The 17,768-nt window shown below is 54.3% G+C and overlaps 2 protein-coding genes across 2 annotated transcripts; both read right to left on the reverse strand.

Annotated features, from left to right (window-relative positions):
* LOC308341885 (glutathione S-transferase Mu 1) lies at positions 1–5,466 on the reverse strand. The gene is made up of 8 exons (XM_080801963.1): positions 4,952–5,466; positions 4,600–4,675; positions 4,095–4,159; positions 3,713–3,794; positions 3,516–3,616; positions 2,694–2,789; positions 2,493–2,603; positions 1–491 (listed from the first exon to the last, which is right to left on the reverse strand). The coding sequence occupies exons 1-8, from the start codon at positions 4,985–4,987 to the stop codon at positions 402–404; spliced, it is 657 nt and encodes a 218-aa protein (XP_080658089.1). The 5' UTR covers positions 4,988–5,466; the 3' UTR covers positions 1–401.
* Positions 5,467–8,422: 2,956 nt separating this feature from the next.
* LOC308341886 (glutathione S-transferase Mu 1) lies at positions 8,423–15,866 on the reverse strand. Its single transcript, XM_080801964.1, has 8 exons — positions 15,729–15,866; positions 15,321–15,396; positions 14,806–14,870; positions 14,423–14,504; positions 14,225–14,325; positions 13,387–13,482; positions 13,189–13,299; positions 8,423–11,042 (listed from the first exon to the last, which is right to left on the reverse strand). Exons 1-8 carry the CDS (start codon positions 15,762–15,764, stop codon positions 10,953–10,955), a joined length of 657 nt encoding a protein of 218 aa, XP_080658090.1. The 5' UTR covers positions 15,765–15,866; the 3' UTR covers positions 8,423–10,952.
* Positions 15,867–17,768: the final 1,902 nt, after the last annotated feature.

The following is a 17,768-nucleotide window of genomic DNA, read 5'->3' on the forward strand; positions in this document are numbered from 1 at the left end:
TCAGAGTGAGTAAGGCTTTACTGCAGATCATGCAGGGCTGGGCAGGAGCACCCTGGGACAGCCGGGCCTGCTCTCCAGGTCACACGGGGATTCAGGGCAGTGCTGGGGGGCTTGGGCATGAGCTCCCTAGGCCAGGAGAGGAACAGCAACTGCCAATTGAAGAATGCTCCGGTTGGTTTTAGTGCAGGAGGGATAACACTGGTGGAGGAGGAAATTTGCTGAAGTAGAGAGCTATGTCAAGGAGTCTGGATGAAGACAGGGTTGGGAAAGAGAAAAGGGGACTGACAGGTATTTCATGGGAACAAAGGAATGCACCAAAGGACAAAGAGGCAAGACAGCTGTTCGGGGACACACACCGAGCACAGCTCTGGCCCCTCGCTGGCATCTCCTCCCACTTGGCCCTACTTGTTGCCCCACACGGCAATCTTTAGAAAGAGAGGGCCTGGGAGGAAGCGGCTGGACTTCATGTAGGCAGAGATCTTCTTCAGGCCCTGAGGGTAGAAAAAGAAGGTCATATCTCTGGTCTGCTACCCCACAGAGGCAACCTTAGGTTGGGACCCTTCCTTGTGAGGTCAGCGCTGACACACAGCACAGTCTGCCTGCGGTCCCCTGCTCTGGGACGTCACCCCTTCCAGTTCTCTGTAACTAATGGGACACCTGACTAAGATACAAGACTCCACCCGGAGCCTTAGATCCCCCCCCCGAGACGATGATGGGTGTGGAACCCCCACCAACCGCCCTACAAGACAGGGCCCACTATCACAATCCAGCAGAAGGGAAGTAGAGGCCCAGGTGGCTTCAGTGGCCACCTCAGGCTCCTGGGCTCCCAGGTGGGAAGGGCTGGAGGGCAGCTGGCTCTCTTGCCAGGGCCCGGCTCCTCCTGCTGGCCTCTTTCCTCCCCTGTCCTCCAGGAGACCCTGTCCCTTCCGGATCACAGACATCCCCCAATTGCAGAGGGAGCTTCCTGGCTTCTCAGGGTTTGCCACACAGGGAATCCCAGCAGAACAGGGGCCTCAGAATGCACCCATAGAGCCTGCAGGGGAGGCCAGACCACGCCCAGTGACTCAGCAAAACCTGCATGAAGGGGGAGACGCTGGGAGCATGGAAGTCAGGCCAGGCCACACTCTTAATTACTCCTCTTAAAGGTGAAGGTCCAAACGATTGGCCTGACTGAACCCAATGTCATGGGCACCAACTACCTCATCCCCAGTCCTGCTGCAGCCAGGGGGGCATGTGGCTCTCAGGGGTGTCTGAGCACCATCTCCCCAACACACCGAGGGCCCAGGGAATTCTAAAGCATTTGAAGCTCTTGACACTGCCTGACCCAGGGGCCACAGAGTGCAGCCCACAGCCGTCCTCTGTCCCTCCTGCTAGCTAGTCCCTGGAGCTCTGGCATCAAGCCCAAGGCCAGTCACCCAGAGAAGAACCAGCCCAAAAAGCACATCTCTTGCTGAGGAATGCGAAAGACAAACACACTGCAGGCTGAAACTCCCGTTGGACAAATGCCTCTGGCCCCACATCGCTCACAAAGCACAGTCTGCTGCCCTCCAACGAGGAATGAGGGGACCAGAGCCATCAGCTGAGGTCCAGCCCCTGCTCCTCCAGCACTCACCTGGCCACATACACTGCACATGGCTGGGTGTTCCTCGAGTTCCCTGAATGCTCTGAGCCCTGGGACAGTGGCTCCAGCCCCGGGTTGCCCTGGCATCCCCACTGTGCCTGACACAGAGCCTCACACCTGGGAAATGATCCGATCAGCCAACAGGACTGGCTGATGCCTGCCCCATCCCTGACCCAGGATCTCCGTTGATGGGAAAGAAGAAGGGCATGGACACGGGGAGGTAAGGAAGGGGCCCAGCACAGAAGCCTCAAGACAGACTCCCTCCACAGGGGCCCCACCTAGGCACTCACAGCCCAGGACCAACAACGTTCCTGGGAATGTCAGGGCAGCCCCAGACAGGGATCAGACTGCTGCAAAGCTGCATGGGGATCCCCAGGAAATGCCTTCTGTGCCCCTCTATGTACTGTCATCCCTACCACGGCTCTGCTCTCCTAACGCCAGCTCCACGCACACTCCTGAACCTCTGCTACGTCCCCAGAGTCCTGAGCTTTGTGTCCCAGGGGAGTAAAGAAACTGAGCTTCCTTCTGGCACAGGAAAAGGACAGCCATGGACTGCTAGCTACAGAAGCCATTGGCTGAATCAGAGCCCAGCACACACTGTACCAGCTCTGTGACCTTCAGCAAATGGATTCTCCTCTCAGACTCAGTTTCCACACCAGTAAATAACAGGTGATAACTCTTCCACCATGTAGGAATGTTGTAAAGATTAATTTTGCACCAAGTATGTAAGATCCTGAGCACATATCACGATATAGCAAAGCCTCAATCAATGCTACTTATTGTAAAATATTACAAAGAGGACGAAGAGAGCATCAAGTGAAAGGAGGGAAGACAAGAGAGATATAAGTAGTACAAAGGATAAGGAAATCACCTCAAAGCGGGTCACAAACTCCTTCAGGTTCGGGAATGCATCCAGGCACTTGGGCTCGAACATACGCAGTATATCAAGCAGGTCATAAGCCAGGAAATCCACATAAGTGAGCTAAAGAAAGGCAAAGGCCAGTGAGCACCTAACTCTGAACCTGGGGAAAACCATAGCTTCCCACCCCTCCCCCCAAAGCCATCCCCTTACCTTCTCCCCAGCAAACCAAGGCCTCGTCCCCAGAAACTGTGAGTAGAGCTTCATCTTGTCAGGGAGGCCCTCCAGGTACCCAGGCTTCAGTTTCTCCTGAGGCACAGAACAGCCATCACCACCCTCAGACTCAGACTCCCATGGCAGAGAGGCAGGTGTCCCCCCGGGCTGTGCCTGTCCCCCAGCTGCCAGAGGTGAGTGGCCCTGGCCCCTCACTGGACGGGGCATCATTGCCCAGGTGATGATTTCTCCAAGCCGTGTTCAGCAGATTCTACTGGGTCCCACCTCCCATCTGTGGGAGGCTGTGGGAAGGCAGAGAACCCGAATTGTCACCACTCATCTCCAAGAGGCAATGAAGTAATCAATTGAAATGGCCTGGGGAAACAAGTTCCCAGTTCTGCCTGCTGGGGGGCAGATAGGAGTGGCCCTTGAGCAGTCCCTGGAAAGGTGTGGAATTTGAGAGATGGAGGAGAGGGAGGTACAAAGCCATATCTCCCTGCTCTGCTTGTTGGCCAGTTGTGCTCAAGCCTGGGGCTGTCAGGAAGACAGTGCTGAGCGAACAAAGTAAACACACCATCCAGGAACCGAATTTCTACCGTGGGCACTGACTCTACCCTAAGGTTAGTACCCTAAGGAACTGCGTCACAGTGTTCATCGGATGCCTTGAAATATGAGGGTCACTCTGGTCAAAGTATAGGGAGTGGCTTGGAAATCATTCACTCCTTTGGGTTCACGTGACAATGAGACGCAGTGTAGATGGCACACAAGAGTCCAACTGCCCTCAAAACCCTGTCCATTCCAGCTCCCAGGGACAGGACTCACAAAGTCAGGGTTGTAGCAGATCCTGGCAAAGTATATGCGGTTGTCCATAACCTCATTCTCCAAAATGTCCATGCGAATTTTCTCCTCTTCTGTCTCCCCACCTACAGCCAACACAACAGACACTCACCCTCAGCATCCCACCCAGGCAGGCCCGGGGCACCCCACCGTTCCCCGCATCCTGACCCCAGCCCACTCACATAGGTTGTGTTTGCGGGCAATGTAGCGAAGGATGGCGTTGCTCTGGGTGATCTTGTGAGCCCCATCAATTAAGTAGGGCAGCTGTAAGGACAACACGGGCAGGTGGGTAGGCCATGGGCTCCCCGGCACCCCCTCCCCTAAGAAAGGGAAGACACGAAACCTGGCACTCACACGGCCTGCCCCTGCTAGCCACTTAATCAATCCACTGTAAAATGGGGGAATGAGCTGGAACAGAGAGCATGGGGGACAGGCAGGGACAAGAACCAGGAAGCAGAGAAGCTAGCAGAAGCTGGCAAGTCCGGTCACCTCGGAGCTGGGAAAGCAGGCAGTGCAGACACCCCTCTCACTTGCCCCCACATCGTCACCACCCCCTGCACCTACATTGGGGAAGTCCAGGCCCAGCTTGAATTTTTCATTCAGCCACTGGCTTCTGTCATAGTCCGGAGCTGTGGTGGAGAAGATGGAGTGAAACAAATCCCCAGAGCCACTCTCATTGGGCCTGGGGAGGGGTTGGGGGTTGGGGGGTGCCCACCAAGGATCAGTGGCCAAGCTTTCCAAGAGGGGGATCTGGAATCGGGAACACTAAGTCTCACAGTCCAGGTGTGGGGGCAATGAACACTCATAATGTTCTGGAACCTGCATGAATAGGTTTACAAAATGTTTATGCAAGCCCTAAGGGGAACCCATCCCAAACCCCATACAGCACTGCCCTCTCATGTCCTGCCTCCTAAGGCCAGCTGCACCTGGAAGGAGTTAGGGAAGGGCAGGCCCTGCTCCAGCTGGGGGCAGGCGGCAGAGGGAGCTGCACGTGGCTAGGGCATGGGGTGCTGGGTACCAGATCAGCAGGAATAGGGCAAAAGTCAGACTGCGAGGTGGATGCCATTACCAGCCCCCATGGTGTACTTCTTCTCCTCATAGGGTGAGTCTGTGTACTCCAGGAGCAGGCGGATCGCGTGAGCAAGCTGCCAGAGACGCCGAGGGAGGAGGTCAAAGGAAGAAGTCCTGCCTTGCTGCCTCCCGCTGCACCAGGTAACCTCACAGACCCAGCCCCCGCCACCCGCGCGCGCGCGCACACACACACACACACAGGAACGTGCCCACAGGCTGACAGATTGCTATAAAGGACTGAGCTGCAGGGAGCTCCAAAGGAGCCTTCTGGTAAAAAGGGTCCTCAGGGCGCAGCACTTCCTGCCCCCTTGCGCCTCCATCCCACCCAGCACGGCAGCCCCTTTGCTCACCCCGCGAATGTCCCAATAACCCAAGATCATGACCATGGTGCTGGCGTTTGAGCTGAGTGTAAAGACTTCGCAGAGCTGTGCTCCCAACCAGCGGAGGAAGGGTGGGCGTGGCCGAAAGGGACCGCCCCTCTCTCGGCCCCGCCCCCACGACGCGCCGGAGGCCGGGTCACCCGCGGGACGCAGACCTAAGGAGGCTCCCTCTATCTGTCCGCAGCCGCTGGGGGTAGGGCCGCCTCTGAATGCCACTGGCCTCTGGCGCCCCTGGTTCCCCGCCGCCCCCTGGCTCACCGCGGCAATCCAGAGCTCTCTTTCTAGATCTGGAACCAGAGAGGGCGCTTGGAGATGCGCCTAAATCACAAAAAAACAAAAACAACAACAACAACACAGGTCTGCTCTTCCCCGCTAAACATCTCTCCCCTTCGCCCTTGGTCGGCCCAGATTCTGCCAGCTCGGGGAGTCTGCCAAAGTTAAGGCCAAAGAGCTATATCCCTCAATTCCGGAGTTCAGGCCAGTCTGAAAATTCCTCCCAGGACAAGCCCCAGAGAACACACCATCGGTGGGTGGGAACTACCGCCCAGGACAAGGGCCAGAGAAAAGGAACCCTGGTCTCAGTGTTTCCTTCAGGGCCTGGGGAGCCCCAGCCCTTCAGTCCCCTGGCTGAGACCCCTGAGCTCAAGTGGAAATGAATCAATGACCCTTAGGACCCAAATTGTGAATGGAAACCCAGCCAAGGGCAGGGTTAGGAGGTGCAGTCCCAGAGATGCCCTGCCAGTCAGCGAGATGTCCCCACGTGGCCAGGACAATGACAGGGAGTTGATGGTGTCACACACAGAATGTGACTGAAAGAGGGAGGGGAGTCCTCTGCCTGGCCAGGCACCCGTCCTGCCACAGAGGGGAGACAGAGGGGGTGGCCTGCAGGAGGGTGGAGGTCTCCCCACAGGATCACAGTCCGGCTGGCCCCCAGCAGACCCTCAGCCCTTTAGTCCACACATTCTGGCCTGACCCTGGCTTCCCACCCATGTGTGCTTTTCTGTGGCTCAGGGAGGCTCAGGTGGCCTCTCAGGTTCTTCTGTGATCTGTGATCTGTGACAACAATGTCCTACTGGCCACCTTTCTCCGAAGGCAGGAGACTATTTCAAACTAGGTGAGTAGGACAGAGCTTGGCCCATGGCTCATTTCCCTTTGTATAAAGGGTATTGCAAGGCTGCAGGGTTGTGTGAAAATGGAAGAAGGGAACTTTAAAAAACAAATGGGTTTACAGTTAAAGCACAGAAAAATGCATTACCGAAGCTTAAAATAGGTAACACTATGTTAGGACAGCAAAGAGTGAACCCAATCTTGGCATAAGGATTTCCAAGCACCGTGATCGACAGACAGTGCAGTGGGGAAAGAGGACACAGAGGCTTCAGCTGATCGCTATTCAATCTCCGAAGTCAAAGGTCTGTCCATCTGTGCCACGCTGGGGAGCTGTGGGGGTGTCACCTGAGCCCAGCAGAGCTCAGCCCCTGCTGCATGTGCTCCCCACAATTCACCCCTGCCAGTCCCCAGTGTTCCAGGTCTGGGTCCAGGCTCAGGAAGTAACCTTTGGGGTCAAGGTGAATTCCAGGTAGGTTTGGCCGCAGGGAGGAGATGGGGGCCAAGTACCTACACACATGAGCTGGCCTCTAGGTGGGTCTGTTTTCATAATACATTAAGGAGTTGTCACTTTGACTTCTATACATCTTGAGCCTGGAACAGCAAACATTACTAGATTCCACTGAGACATTACATTTTTGAAGCTAAACAAGAAGCAGGGTAAGAACATGTAAAATAGTAGAACATTGTTCCCCTGGCTTTCATCCATGCCGTAGCTCCTGGATTGACAAGGAATCACGGAGATGCTGTCGCCCAGTAGGCACGTCAAAGAAGACAATCCTGGCCGTGAATGATTGGAAGGCTCAGGGGAAGTGCCAAGAAAGATGCCTTCAATTATGGGACACATTTCCTGTGGAAATACCCAGATCACTGAGAGGCAGAGAGGAGGAATATGGGGGAAAGAAACGATATCTGTCAGGGAAGGACCCTGAGGAGACGGGAGATGCGCCCAGAGCTCCCAAGGCCCCTTCCAAAGAAAGAGGACGGTTCTGCAGGAGGAGGAGGAGGGCTCACCTGGGGGCACAGGACCCAAAGGATCAGAGCAGTGAATGCTGGCGGTGGTGCAAGGCAACGGGGAGCAGTGGGGAGCAGGGAAGCTGGAGAGTGGCTTGAAGGGAGGGAATGTGGCCAATGGTTGCCTGGAGAAAGTCGGTCTCAGTGTTGTCAGGTCTTCTGGACATATATGTGTTCTCCTGATTTAAATTATTGAAAATTCGAATATTTTTAAGAACACATCCAGTTTGGAAGTCTGGTCTCTGGTATGACTTCTGAACAGCAGTCTGCAATTCCTTCAGGTTCCGCTGCTGACATTTTGTCCTCTCAAGGTAAAGGAGCAGAAGTCCTACATAAAATAGCCTCAGGATTCATAACTACATATTAGTAATCAATGCCAAGCTAACTAGAATTTAAATAAAAATTTGGAAGAAAAAGAAATAAATCCAAAGGAAAAAAAGACAGAAATGCCAAAGTACAGTGAAAATACCGTACACCATGGTAATATTTTTAAGTCATTAATATTATATGTAAATTTAGGCAATCCAGGACGCAAGAATACTACTTAAACTGAAAATAAGAGAATAAAGAGAACCATTTACAAGATGATGTCACACTGGAATTTAGAAAGAAAATATTCTACGGGCTTATCTTATTTTGTATAAGGAAAGACAACTAGGGCCTCCAAAATTTAGGAAAGGAACGGCATTCGAGGTGAAACATTTAGAGCAAGACCCAGAAGAAAAACACTGAAGTAGAAATCATTCCACTCGTGAAACCTTCAGTTAATTCTCTGATACCGTGGAGCAAACACAAATACAGCAAACAAATACAGCAAATACAGCAAAAAAAGAAAGAAAAGCTCTGAATCATGTAGTAAGAACCTAAGGAAGAAAAATAATAACCCAGAGGACACTTGGTTGTCAGGAATTTTCTGAGGAACTTTTCAAGCTTTCATAAAGGACATGGGTTCCAGAGCTTGTCATAAGCCGCACTCAGGTATGGCATGAGAACTTTAACTTGGAAAGGACACAGGTGGGGCGGACTCTGCCTCACAGTCATTTGGCGCCTAAATTCTACTACTAGGGACCACAGCTTGGAGAACAGAATATCAAGTTTTTGGTACAAATGCCTTTGTGCTCCTGCAGAACTGACTGAAAAAGGGAGAGAGGAGGGAGGAGAGGGAAGTAAGGGGAGAGGGACGAGAGAGCAAATGTGGAAAAGTTAACCTCTGGGGTACACAGGACTCTTTTGCACTATTCTCCTTTTCTAGAAGTCTGATGTATCCATACTTAAAAAACAACACATTGACAGCATTATCCAGGACACACAGATCTACATATATTCTTTTTTTTTTTTTAAGATTTTATTTATTCATTTGAGACAGAGAGTACAGAGAGAGAGAGAGCGCGCGCGCATGAGCAGGGGGAGAGGCAGAGGGAGAGGGAGAAGAAGCAGGCACCCTGCTGAACCAGGAGCCCAAGAGGTGGGGCTCAATCCCAGGATCCAGAGATCATGACCTGAGCTGAAGGCAGACAGATGCTTAACCCGCTGGGCCACCCAGGCACTCCTGGATCTACATATATTCTTTGCCAAAATAGAAGTTTCATCAAGGAAGACCTACCCTAACTACTGGTAGCACTCTGATGTCTTAAGATTTTTTTTTTTTTAATGCCAGTCTCCATCCCCTAATGACTTGTGTTCAACCAAAGGTGATTTCACCCCTTGGAGGACATTTAGTAATGTCTGTAGACATAGCTGACGGTCACGACCAGGGCAGGCTGCTGCCATCTAGCGGGGTATGGTTTGGGAACGCTGGCAAACTCCAGGCTATGCACAGCACGATGACATTGACGAAAAACTCTGCACTCAACATGTCAAAAGTGCTGAGGGGAAGAAACCCTAGCTTGATCCTGGGTTGAAAGCCACAATTGAACAAACACTGTCCCAGCAACGCCAGCAACCGAAAGGAGACCAGCTGGCAGAGAGGGCTGTCTCCAACAGGACATGCAAACAGTCCTACCCTGGGGGCAGGCACAGCAGGCCCCAGGGTCAGAAGGATGACAGGTGACAGACAGGAAGACAGGGACTGCACTGGGCAGCCTGGGTCCGGGGTCTGCAGGGCGTAACTCTGGCTATCAGACAGCAAGCCCCTCCGAGCTCTCTGCCCATTGTTCAGGGTCAGGCAGCCCTGAGTCCTGGGCCAGGATAGTAATTCTTCAGGAGTTTGGGGGCAAGCTGGGACATGAAGAACTGAATTTATTTTTCAAATGCATCCACCATGACTGAGAAGGTTGTACACACAGTTCCTACAATTAATGTCCGGCTCTCAGTGTCTATACTGGGACCGACTCTGGTTCTCACGGCTCGATGGCGTGGCCAAATGTGGAGTCTAGAAGCACGCCATGGACTGCCTTAGACATGGACATCCGGGAAGGAGTCCTTGTGCAAACAGATCTGTTCCCCCAGTTTCCCTACCATGCTGGCCTCCCAGGGACACTCATGCACCTCAGATGGGCAAAATGTACAGGCAGAAGAAGGCCCCTTAAAGCCATAATATGGTGAAATGGTCAAGGAGCTGTACCAATGAGAAAGGTGGTCTCTTCCCTCCAGCCCTCCTCTCAGCCTGTCCCGTGGAACACAGCACGGGCCCTCCTAACACGTTAGGCTTTCACTTTTTGTGTTCCTTAGGTGTTGCCAACATCTTCATTGAGAATTGTGATGATATTGTGTATTTTTTTGGTTACATGGTAGGAAGCCGATAACGGAAACACCATTAAGTAATTATGTGCATTAAAAAAAGGTGCTCTCGGCCACCACCTCAGTTTTCACTGTGACCCGGGAATTGAATCAGCCGTGGGTGGATACTGGTCCCACAGAGTTCTCCACAGGGACACTCACAGTGGTTCATCAGGCAGAAACCTGCATGGCCAATACACGATTAGCAAATGTAACAGGGGAAATCCTCAAGGGATTTTTAGGAACCTGCAAAGCCAGCCTACTCTGACCCTGGGGAGCCCCAGGGGCCTGCGGTATTGGAGAAAGATCCACTTGCCTTCCGGGGGCACCGCAAATCAGAGACCCTCTCTGTGGACCAGTAAAACATCCCTGACCGAAGCATAACACTCTTCTTGCCTTTTCCTTCTAGTGTCTGCTCCGGGCTCTCCCCGAGTCCCAGCAACAAAATAGAGGAAAACATCACCTTCTAGAGCATCAGAGTAGTGTGAAGAAATGTAAAAATTCAGAGCAAGCCACAGGATTCCTGCTCTAATGGTGTCAGAAAGAGGGAGAGGAGGTCTCCAAACAGCCACCGCCCTCACGGGACCCCACGGGGCAGCCACGGCCCGGGTCACCAGGCAGCGTAGGCAGTGGCAGGGCCTGAAGACAGTCCCGGTGCCCGGGAGGGGAGAAGACAGGACATAGCAGTTGGGATGAAGGCTTTACTGGGGATCAGGCAGGGCCGGGAAGAGACCCCGCTGGGGGAGCCAGGCCTGAACCCCCGTCCTCAGGCAGCACCTGGGGGAACTCAGGCAGAGCCCGAGGGCCAGGGATGCGGTCGGACTCCACACACAGAACCACCACTCAGGGAAGAAAAGTGTGCAGGAAGGATCATGTCTGGGGGGCACTTGGGTGAAGAAAAGTGGGGTGCTGTTCACCTTTAAAGGTCCTGGACAAATTTGCATTGGGGAAGGTAAAGGGGCCCAATAAGGCTGAATACAAGTTACCAGAAAGAACAGGAGGGGAAGAAGCAAGACGGCTGGTTCCGGGGATTCAGGGCGGTCCAGCTGTGCTCCGGGGCCCCGGCACAAAAACCCAGCACTGCTTCTTGCCAGCATCTACCCTCACGCAGTCCTACTTGCTGCCCCACACAGCCCTACTTGCTGCCCCACACAGCAAGCTTTGAGTATACCGGGTGTGGGAGGAAGCGGCTGGACTTCATGTAGGCAGAGATCTTCTTCAGGCCCTGAGGGTGGAAAAAGAAGGTCATATCTCTGGTCTGCTACCCCACAGAGGCAACCTTAGGTTGAGACCCTTCCTTGTGAGGTCAGCGCTGACACACAGCACAGTCTGCCTGCGGTCCCCTGCTCTGGGACGTCACCCCTTCCAGTTCTCTGTAACTAATGGGACACCTGACTAAGATACAAGACTCCACCCGGAGCCTTAGATCCCCCCCCCCGAGACGATGATGGGTGTGGAACCCCCACCAACCGCCCTACAAGACAGGGCCCACTATCACAATCCAGCAGAAGGGAAGTAGAGGCCCAGGTGGCTTCAGTGGCCACCTCAGGCTCCTGGGCTCCCAGGTGGGAAGGGCTGGAGGGCAGCTGGCTCTCTTGCCAGGGCCCGGCTCCTCCTGCTGGCCTCTTTCCTCCCCTGTCCTCCAGGAGACCCTGTCCCTTCCGGATCACAGACATCCCCCAATTGCAGAGGGAGCTTCCTGGCTTCTCAGGGTTTGCCACACAGGGAATCCCAGCAGAACAGGGGCCTCAGAATGCACCCATAGAGCCTGCAGGGGAGGCCAGACCACGCCCAGTGACTCAGCAAAACCTGCATGAAGGGGGAGACGCTGGGAGCATGGAAGTCAGGCCAGGCCACACTCTTAATTACTCCTCTTAAAGGTGAAGGTCCAAACGATTGGCCTGACTGAACCCAATGTCATGGGCACCAACTACCTCATCCCCAGTCCTGCTGCAGCCAGGGGGGCATGTGGCTCTCAGGGGTGTCTGAGCACCATCTCCCCAACACACCGAGGGCCCAGGGAATTCTAAAGCATTTGAAGCTCTTGACACTGCCTGACCCAGGGGCCACAGAGTGCAGCCCACAGCCGTCCTCTGTCCCTCCTGCTAGCTAGTCCCTGGAGCTCTGGCATCAAGCCCAAGGCCAGTCACCCAGAGAAGAACCAGCCCAAAAAGCACATCTCTTGCTGAGGAATGCGAAAGACAAACACACTGCAGGCTGAAACTCCCGTTGGACAAATGCCTCTGGCCCCACATCGCTCACAAAGCACAGTCTGCTGCCCTCCAACGAGGAATGAGGGGACCAGAGCCATCAGCTGAGGTCCAGCCCCTGCTCCTCCAGCACTCACCTGGCCACATACACTGCACATGGCTGGGTGTTCCTCGAGTTCCCTGAATGCTCTGAGCCCTGGGACAGTGGCTCCAGCCCCGGGTTGCCCTGGCATCCCCACTGTGCCTGACACAGAGCCTCACACCTGGGAAATGATCCGATCAGCCAACAGGACTGGCTGATGCCTGCCCCATCCCTGACCCAGGATCTCCGTTGATGGGAAAGAAGAAGGGCATGGACACGGGGAGGTAAGGAAGGGGCCCAGCACAGAAGCCTCAAGACAGACTCCCTCCACAGGGGCCCCACCTAGGCACTCACAGCCCAGGACCAACAACGTTCCTGGGAATGTCAGGGCAGCCCCAGACGGGGATCAGACTGCTGAAAGCTGCCTGGGGATACCTAGGAAATGCCTTCTGTGCCCCTCTATGTACTGTCATCCCTACCACGGCTCTGCTCTCCTAACGCCAGCTCCATGCACACTCCTGAGCCTTGGCTACGTCCCTGGGGTCCTGATCTCTGTGACCCAGACCTGAATGGACCCACGGTGTACTGGTCCAGGAAAGGGAGAGCCACTCTCTGGCGTCTACAGCAAGCAGCCGCTACCAGGGAGCCCAGGACAGCCGGCCCTGCCTCCGTGACCCGGACACATGACTTCTCCTTTCTGCCTCAGTGCTCTAATCTGTACTGTACGGCAGGTAATGCATTTTCCATGTAAGAATGCCATCAAGATTTCATTTCACACACTCTACATCAGATGTGAGCCCAGATCCTGGTGTAAGCAAACCCTCAGTAAATGCTACTCAGTGTGGGGCACCTGGGAGCTCAGGAGGCTGGGCGTCCAGACTCTGCTTCACTGGAGGGTCTGCTTGAGGCTTTAATATCCCTCTCTCTCAGCCCCTCCGTGCCCCTCTATCTCTCTCAAATAAATAAACACATCTTCTTTAACGTGCTACTTATTCTTTGTTTTCACTGTAAGGTAGGAAAGTATTAGAGAAAAGAGAGGATGGAAGACCTATCATCAGTGAGGAGGCTCAGGGAATCACCTCAACTCGGGCCATGAACTCCTTCAGGTTCGGGAATGCTTCCAGAGACTTCGGCTCAAATATGCGGTGCAGGTCAAGGATGTCATAAGCCAGGAAATCCACATAAGTGAGCTAAAGAAAGGCAAAGGCCAGTGAGCACCTAACTCTGAACCTGGGGAAAACCATAGCTTCCCACCCCCCCCAAAGCCATCCCCTTACCTTCTCCCCAGCAAACCAAGGCCTCGTCCCCAGAAACTGTGAGTAGAGCTTCATCTTGTCAGGGAGGCCCTCCAGGTACCCAGGCTTCAGTTTCTCCTGAGGCACAGAACAGCCATCACCACCCTCAGACTCAGACTCCCATGGCAGAGAGGCAGGTGTCCCCCCGGGCTGTGCCTGTCCCCCAGCTGCCAGAGGTGAGTGGCCCTGGCCCCTCACTGGACGGGGCATCATTGCCCAGGTGATGATTTCTCCAAGCCGTGTTCAGCAGATTCTACTGGGTCCCACCTCCCATCTGTGGGAGGCTGTGGGAAGGCAGAGAACCCGAATTGTCACCACTCATCTCCAAGAGGCAATGAAGTAATCAATTGAAATGGCCTGGGGAAACAAGTTCCCAGTTCTGCCTGCTGGGGGGCAGATAGGAGTGGCCCTTGAGCAGTCCCTGGAAAGGTGTGGAATTTGAGAGACGGAGGAGAGGGAGGTACAAAGCCATATCTCCCTGCTCTGCTTGTTGGCCAGTTGTGCTCAAGCCTGGGGCTGTCAGGAAGACAGTGCTGAGAGAACAAGCAACTGTCCAGTAACTGAATTTCCAACCAAGCTGGAACACTTCCAGAGATTTGGGCTCCAATACAGGGAGCAGTTGGACTCTTCTTAAGATTAGCAAGAACTGAGGCAGAATTTCATCCCATGCATTGCCACTGCAGTGACAGTATAGGGATGGCTTGGGGGAACAGTAGCTGCACAGGGTTCAAATGGCAAATAGATACAAAGTTGAGGGGACACAAGAGTCCAGTGTCCTGTCCAAAGCCTGCCCATCTCAGCTCCCAGGGACGGGACTCACAAAGTCAGGGCTGTAGCAGACCCTGGCCAGCTCATTGGAGGTGTCCATAGCTTGGTTCTCCAAAATGTCCACGCGAATCTTCTCCTCTTCTGTCTCCCCACCTACAGCCAACACAACAGTCACTCACCCTCAGCATCCCACCCAGGCAGGCCAAGGGGCACCCCACCGTTCCCCGCATCCTGACCCCAGCCCACTCACATAGGTTGTGTTTGCGGGCAATGTAGCGAAGGATGGCATTGCTCTGGGTGATCTTGTGAGCCCCATCAATTAAGTAGGGCAGCTGTTAAGGACAACACGGGCAGGTGGGTAGGCCATGGGCTCCCCGGCACCCCCTCCCCTAAGAAAGGGAAGACACAAAACCTGGCACTCACACGGCCTGCCCCTGCTAGCCACTTAATCAATCCACTGTAAAATGGGGGAATGAGCTGGAACAGAGAGCATGGGGGACAGGCAGGGACAAGAACCAGGAAGCAGAGAAGCTAGCAGAAGCTGGCAAGTCCGGTCACCTCGGAGCTGGGAAAGCAGGCAGTGCAGACACCCCTCTCACTTGCCCCCACATCGTCACCACCCCCTGCACCTACATTGGGGAAGTCCAGGCCCAGCTTGAATTTTTCATTCAGCCACTGGCTTCTGTCATAGTCCGGAGCTGTGGTGGAGAAGATGGAGTGAAACAAACCCCCAGAGCCCACTCTCATTGGGCCTGGGGAGGGGTTGGGGGTTGGGGGGTAGCCACCAAGGATCAGTGGCCAAGCTTTCCAAGAGGAGGATCTGGAATCGGGAACACTAAGTCTCACATTCCAGGTGTGGGGGCAATGAACACTCATAATGTTCTGGAACCTGCATGAATAGGTTTACAAAATGTTTATGCAAGCCCTAAGGGGAACCCATCCCAAACCCCATACAGGGGGTCCAGCAGTGTCCTCTCATGTCCTGCCTCCTAAGGCCAGCTGCACCTGGAAGGAGTTAGGGAAGGGCAGGTCCTGCTCCAGCTGGGGGCAGGCGGCAGAGGGAGCTGCACGTGGCTAGGGCATGGGGTGCCGGGTACCAGATCAGCAGGAATAGGGCAAAAGTCAGACTGCGAGGTGGATGCTATTACCGTCCCCCATGGTGTACTTCTTCTCCTCATAGGGTGAGTCTGTGTACTCCAGGAGCAGGCGGATCGCGTGAGCCAGCTGCGAGAGACGCCCAAGGTCAGAGATGGAAGTCCTGACTTGGTGCCTTTAACAGCTGCAGGTACCCTCACAGACGCCAGGGCCCCCACCCGCGAGCACGTGCACATACATGCTTCGGCACCCCCTCCTCATCTCCCCGCTGCCCGCTCCCCTCGCCACACACACACAGGGGATTCAGAAACGCGCCCACCTGAGAAAGACAGACCGCTGGAAAGGACTGAACTGCAGCCAGTCCTGAGCAGGAACATTCTGGTTGTATTGGGGTCTACCGCACAGCATTTCCTGCCCCCGTTCATCTCCTTCCCACCCAGCCCGGCGGCCCCCTCGCTCACCCCGCGGATGTCCCAATAACCCAAGATCACGGCCATGGTCTGCAAGCGCTTCTCGGTCTTAGCGTAACGCCTAGGCCGAACTAGGCTGGAATTTCATCCGGTGGGGGCGGGGCCTAGTTGCACCCCTAGGCTCCGCCTGTGCCGTGCCCCGCCCCGGCCAGCCTCCACCACCGGAGGCTCCCGGCGCAGGCGCTTTGTGGGGAGACGCGCTCTGTCTGCCGCCGCCGGGCAGATGCAGGAGGGGTCTGGTGGGGAATGGCCTCCTGGCCTCTGGCGCCCCGGGTTCCCCGACAGCCCGCAGCTCCCTGTCCAGTGCAGAGCTCTCTCTCCAGGTCTGGGAGCTGGCGGGGCGCTCGGAGGGGAGCCTGAATCACAGAAAGCTCACACCCTTCTCCCTCTTCTCCCTGGGCATCACTCCGCCTCGCCCCTATGCCGCTCCTATGCTGCCCAGATCTCAGGGATGAGGGGAGCCTCTGGCTGCCAAGATAAAGCCAAAGAGCGGTGTCCTTCAAACTGGGAGTGTAAAGCAGCGCCTGTCCCGGGAAGCCCAGGACGCAGGCCAGTCTGAAAATTCCTCCCAGGACGAGCCCCGGAGAACACACTATCAGTGGGTGGTAACTACCGCCCAGGACGAGGGCCAGAGAAACACTGGTCTCAGTGTTTCCTTCAGGGCCTGGGGAGGCTCAGCCCTTCGGTCAAGTGGCTGAGACCCCTGAGCTCAAGTGGAAATGAATCAATGACTCTTGAGACTGAAGTTGTGAATGGAAATCCAGAACCAGTCCCAGCCAAGGGCAGGATTAGGAGGTGCAGTCCCAGAGATGCCCTGCCAGTCAGCGAGATGTCCCCACGTGGCCAGGACAATGACAGGGAGTTGATGGTGTCACACACAGAATGTGACTGAAAGAGGGAGGGGAGTCCTCTGCCTGGCCAGGCACCCGTCCTGCCACAGAGGGGAGACAGAGGGGGTGGCCTGCAGGAGGGTGGAGGTCTCCCCACAGGATCACAGTCCGGCTGGCCCCCAGCAGACCCTCAGCCCTTTAGTCCACACATTCTGGCCTGACCCTGGCTTCCCACCCATGTGTGCTTTTCTGTGGCTCAGGGAGGCTCAGGTGGCCTCTCAGGTTCTTCTGTGATCTGTGATCTGTGACAACAATGTCCTACTGGCCACCTTTCTCCGAAGGCAGGAGACTATTTCAAACTAGGTGAGTAGGACAGAGCTTGGCCCGTGGCTCATTTCCCTTTGTATAAAGGGTATCGCAAGGCTGTGGGGATGTGTGAAAACATCCACACAGGGTTGGATGGGAAGGTTCTCTAGAATCTTAAAAGGATTTAGGTGAGGGAGGTCTATCCCAGAGAAGTTGGGCTACACAGATCCAGGCCCCTCCTATTCTGTAAACATGTTGCTATGCTCTTGATTTGTCCCTTTGTTGAAAGTCCTAACCCTGCTAGCTCTTCACTCAACAAACATTTCAGTACCTCTACGTGCTGGACTCTATGTTTGATTCTGAGAATGAAAGAAAAAATCCCAACCCTCAAGAACCTGTGCTTTAGAACCATGCTGGGCATGCGGTATCTACCAACCACATGTGGGCCACTGGTGCAACTGACAAACTCAGCTTTTCATTTCATTTCATTTTAATGAGTTTAATTTTTAAAACTGATACTCTGGGGCACCTAGGTGGCTCAGAGGGTTAAGCCTCTGCCTTCGGCTCAGGTCATGATCTCAGGGTCCTAGGATCGAGGTCCTCATCGGGCTCTCTGCTCAGCAGGGAACCTGCTCCCCCACCCCACCACACCCTCTGCCTGCCTCTCTGCCTACTTGTGATCTGTCACATAAATAAATAAAATCTTTTAAAATAAAATAAAATAAAACTGATACTCCATTTGGTTATAAAAAGCATTAAGGTGTGTTTGAGACATGCTGGGTGTGTGAATCAATTTTTTTCAACTGTAAATATTTTGAAATCTAGACACAGGTCAAATATTTCCAGTGAAAATTTAGGGTCCAATTTGAGATATGCTCTAAGTATGAAGTAGACA

Source organism: Martes martes, assembly GCF_963455335.1.
Source record: "Martes martes genome assembly, chromosome: 4".
Classification (NCBI taxonomy): Eukaryota; Metazoa; Chordata; class Mammalia; order Carnivora; family Mustelidae; genus Martes; species Martes martes.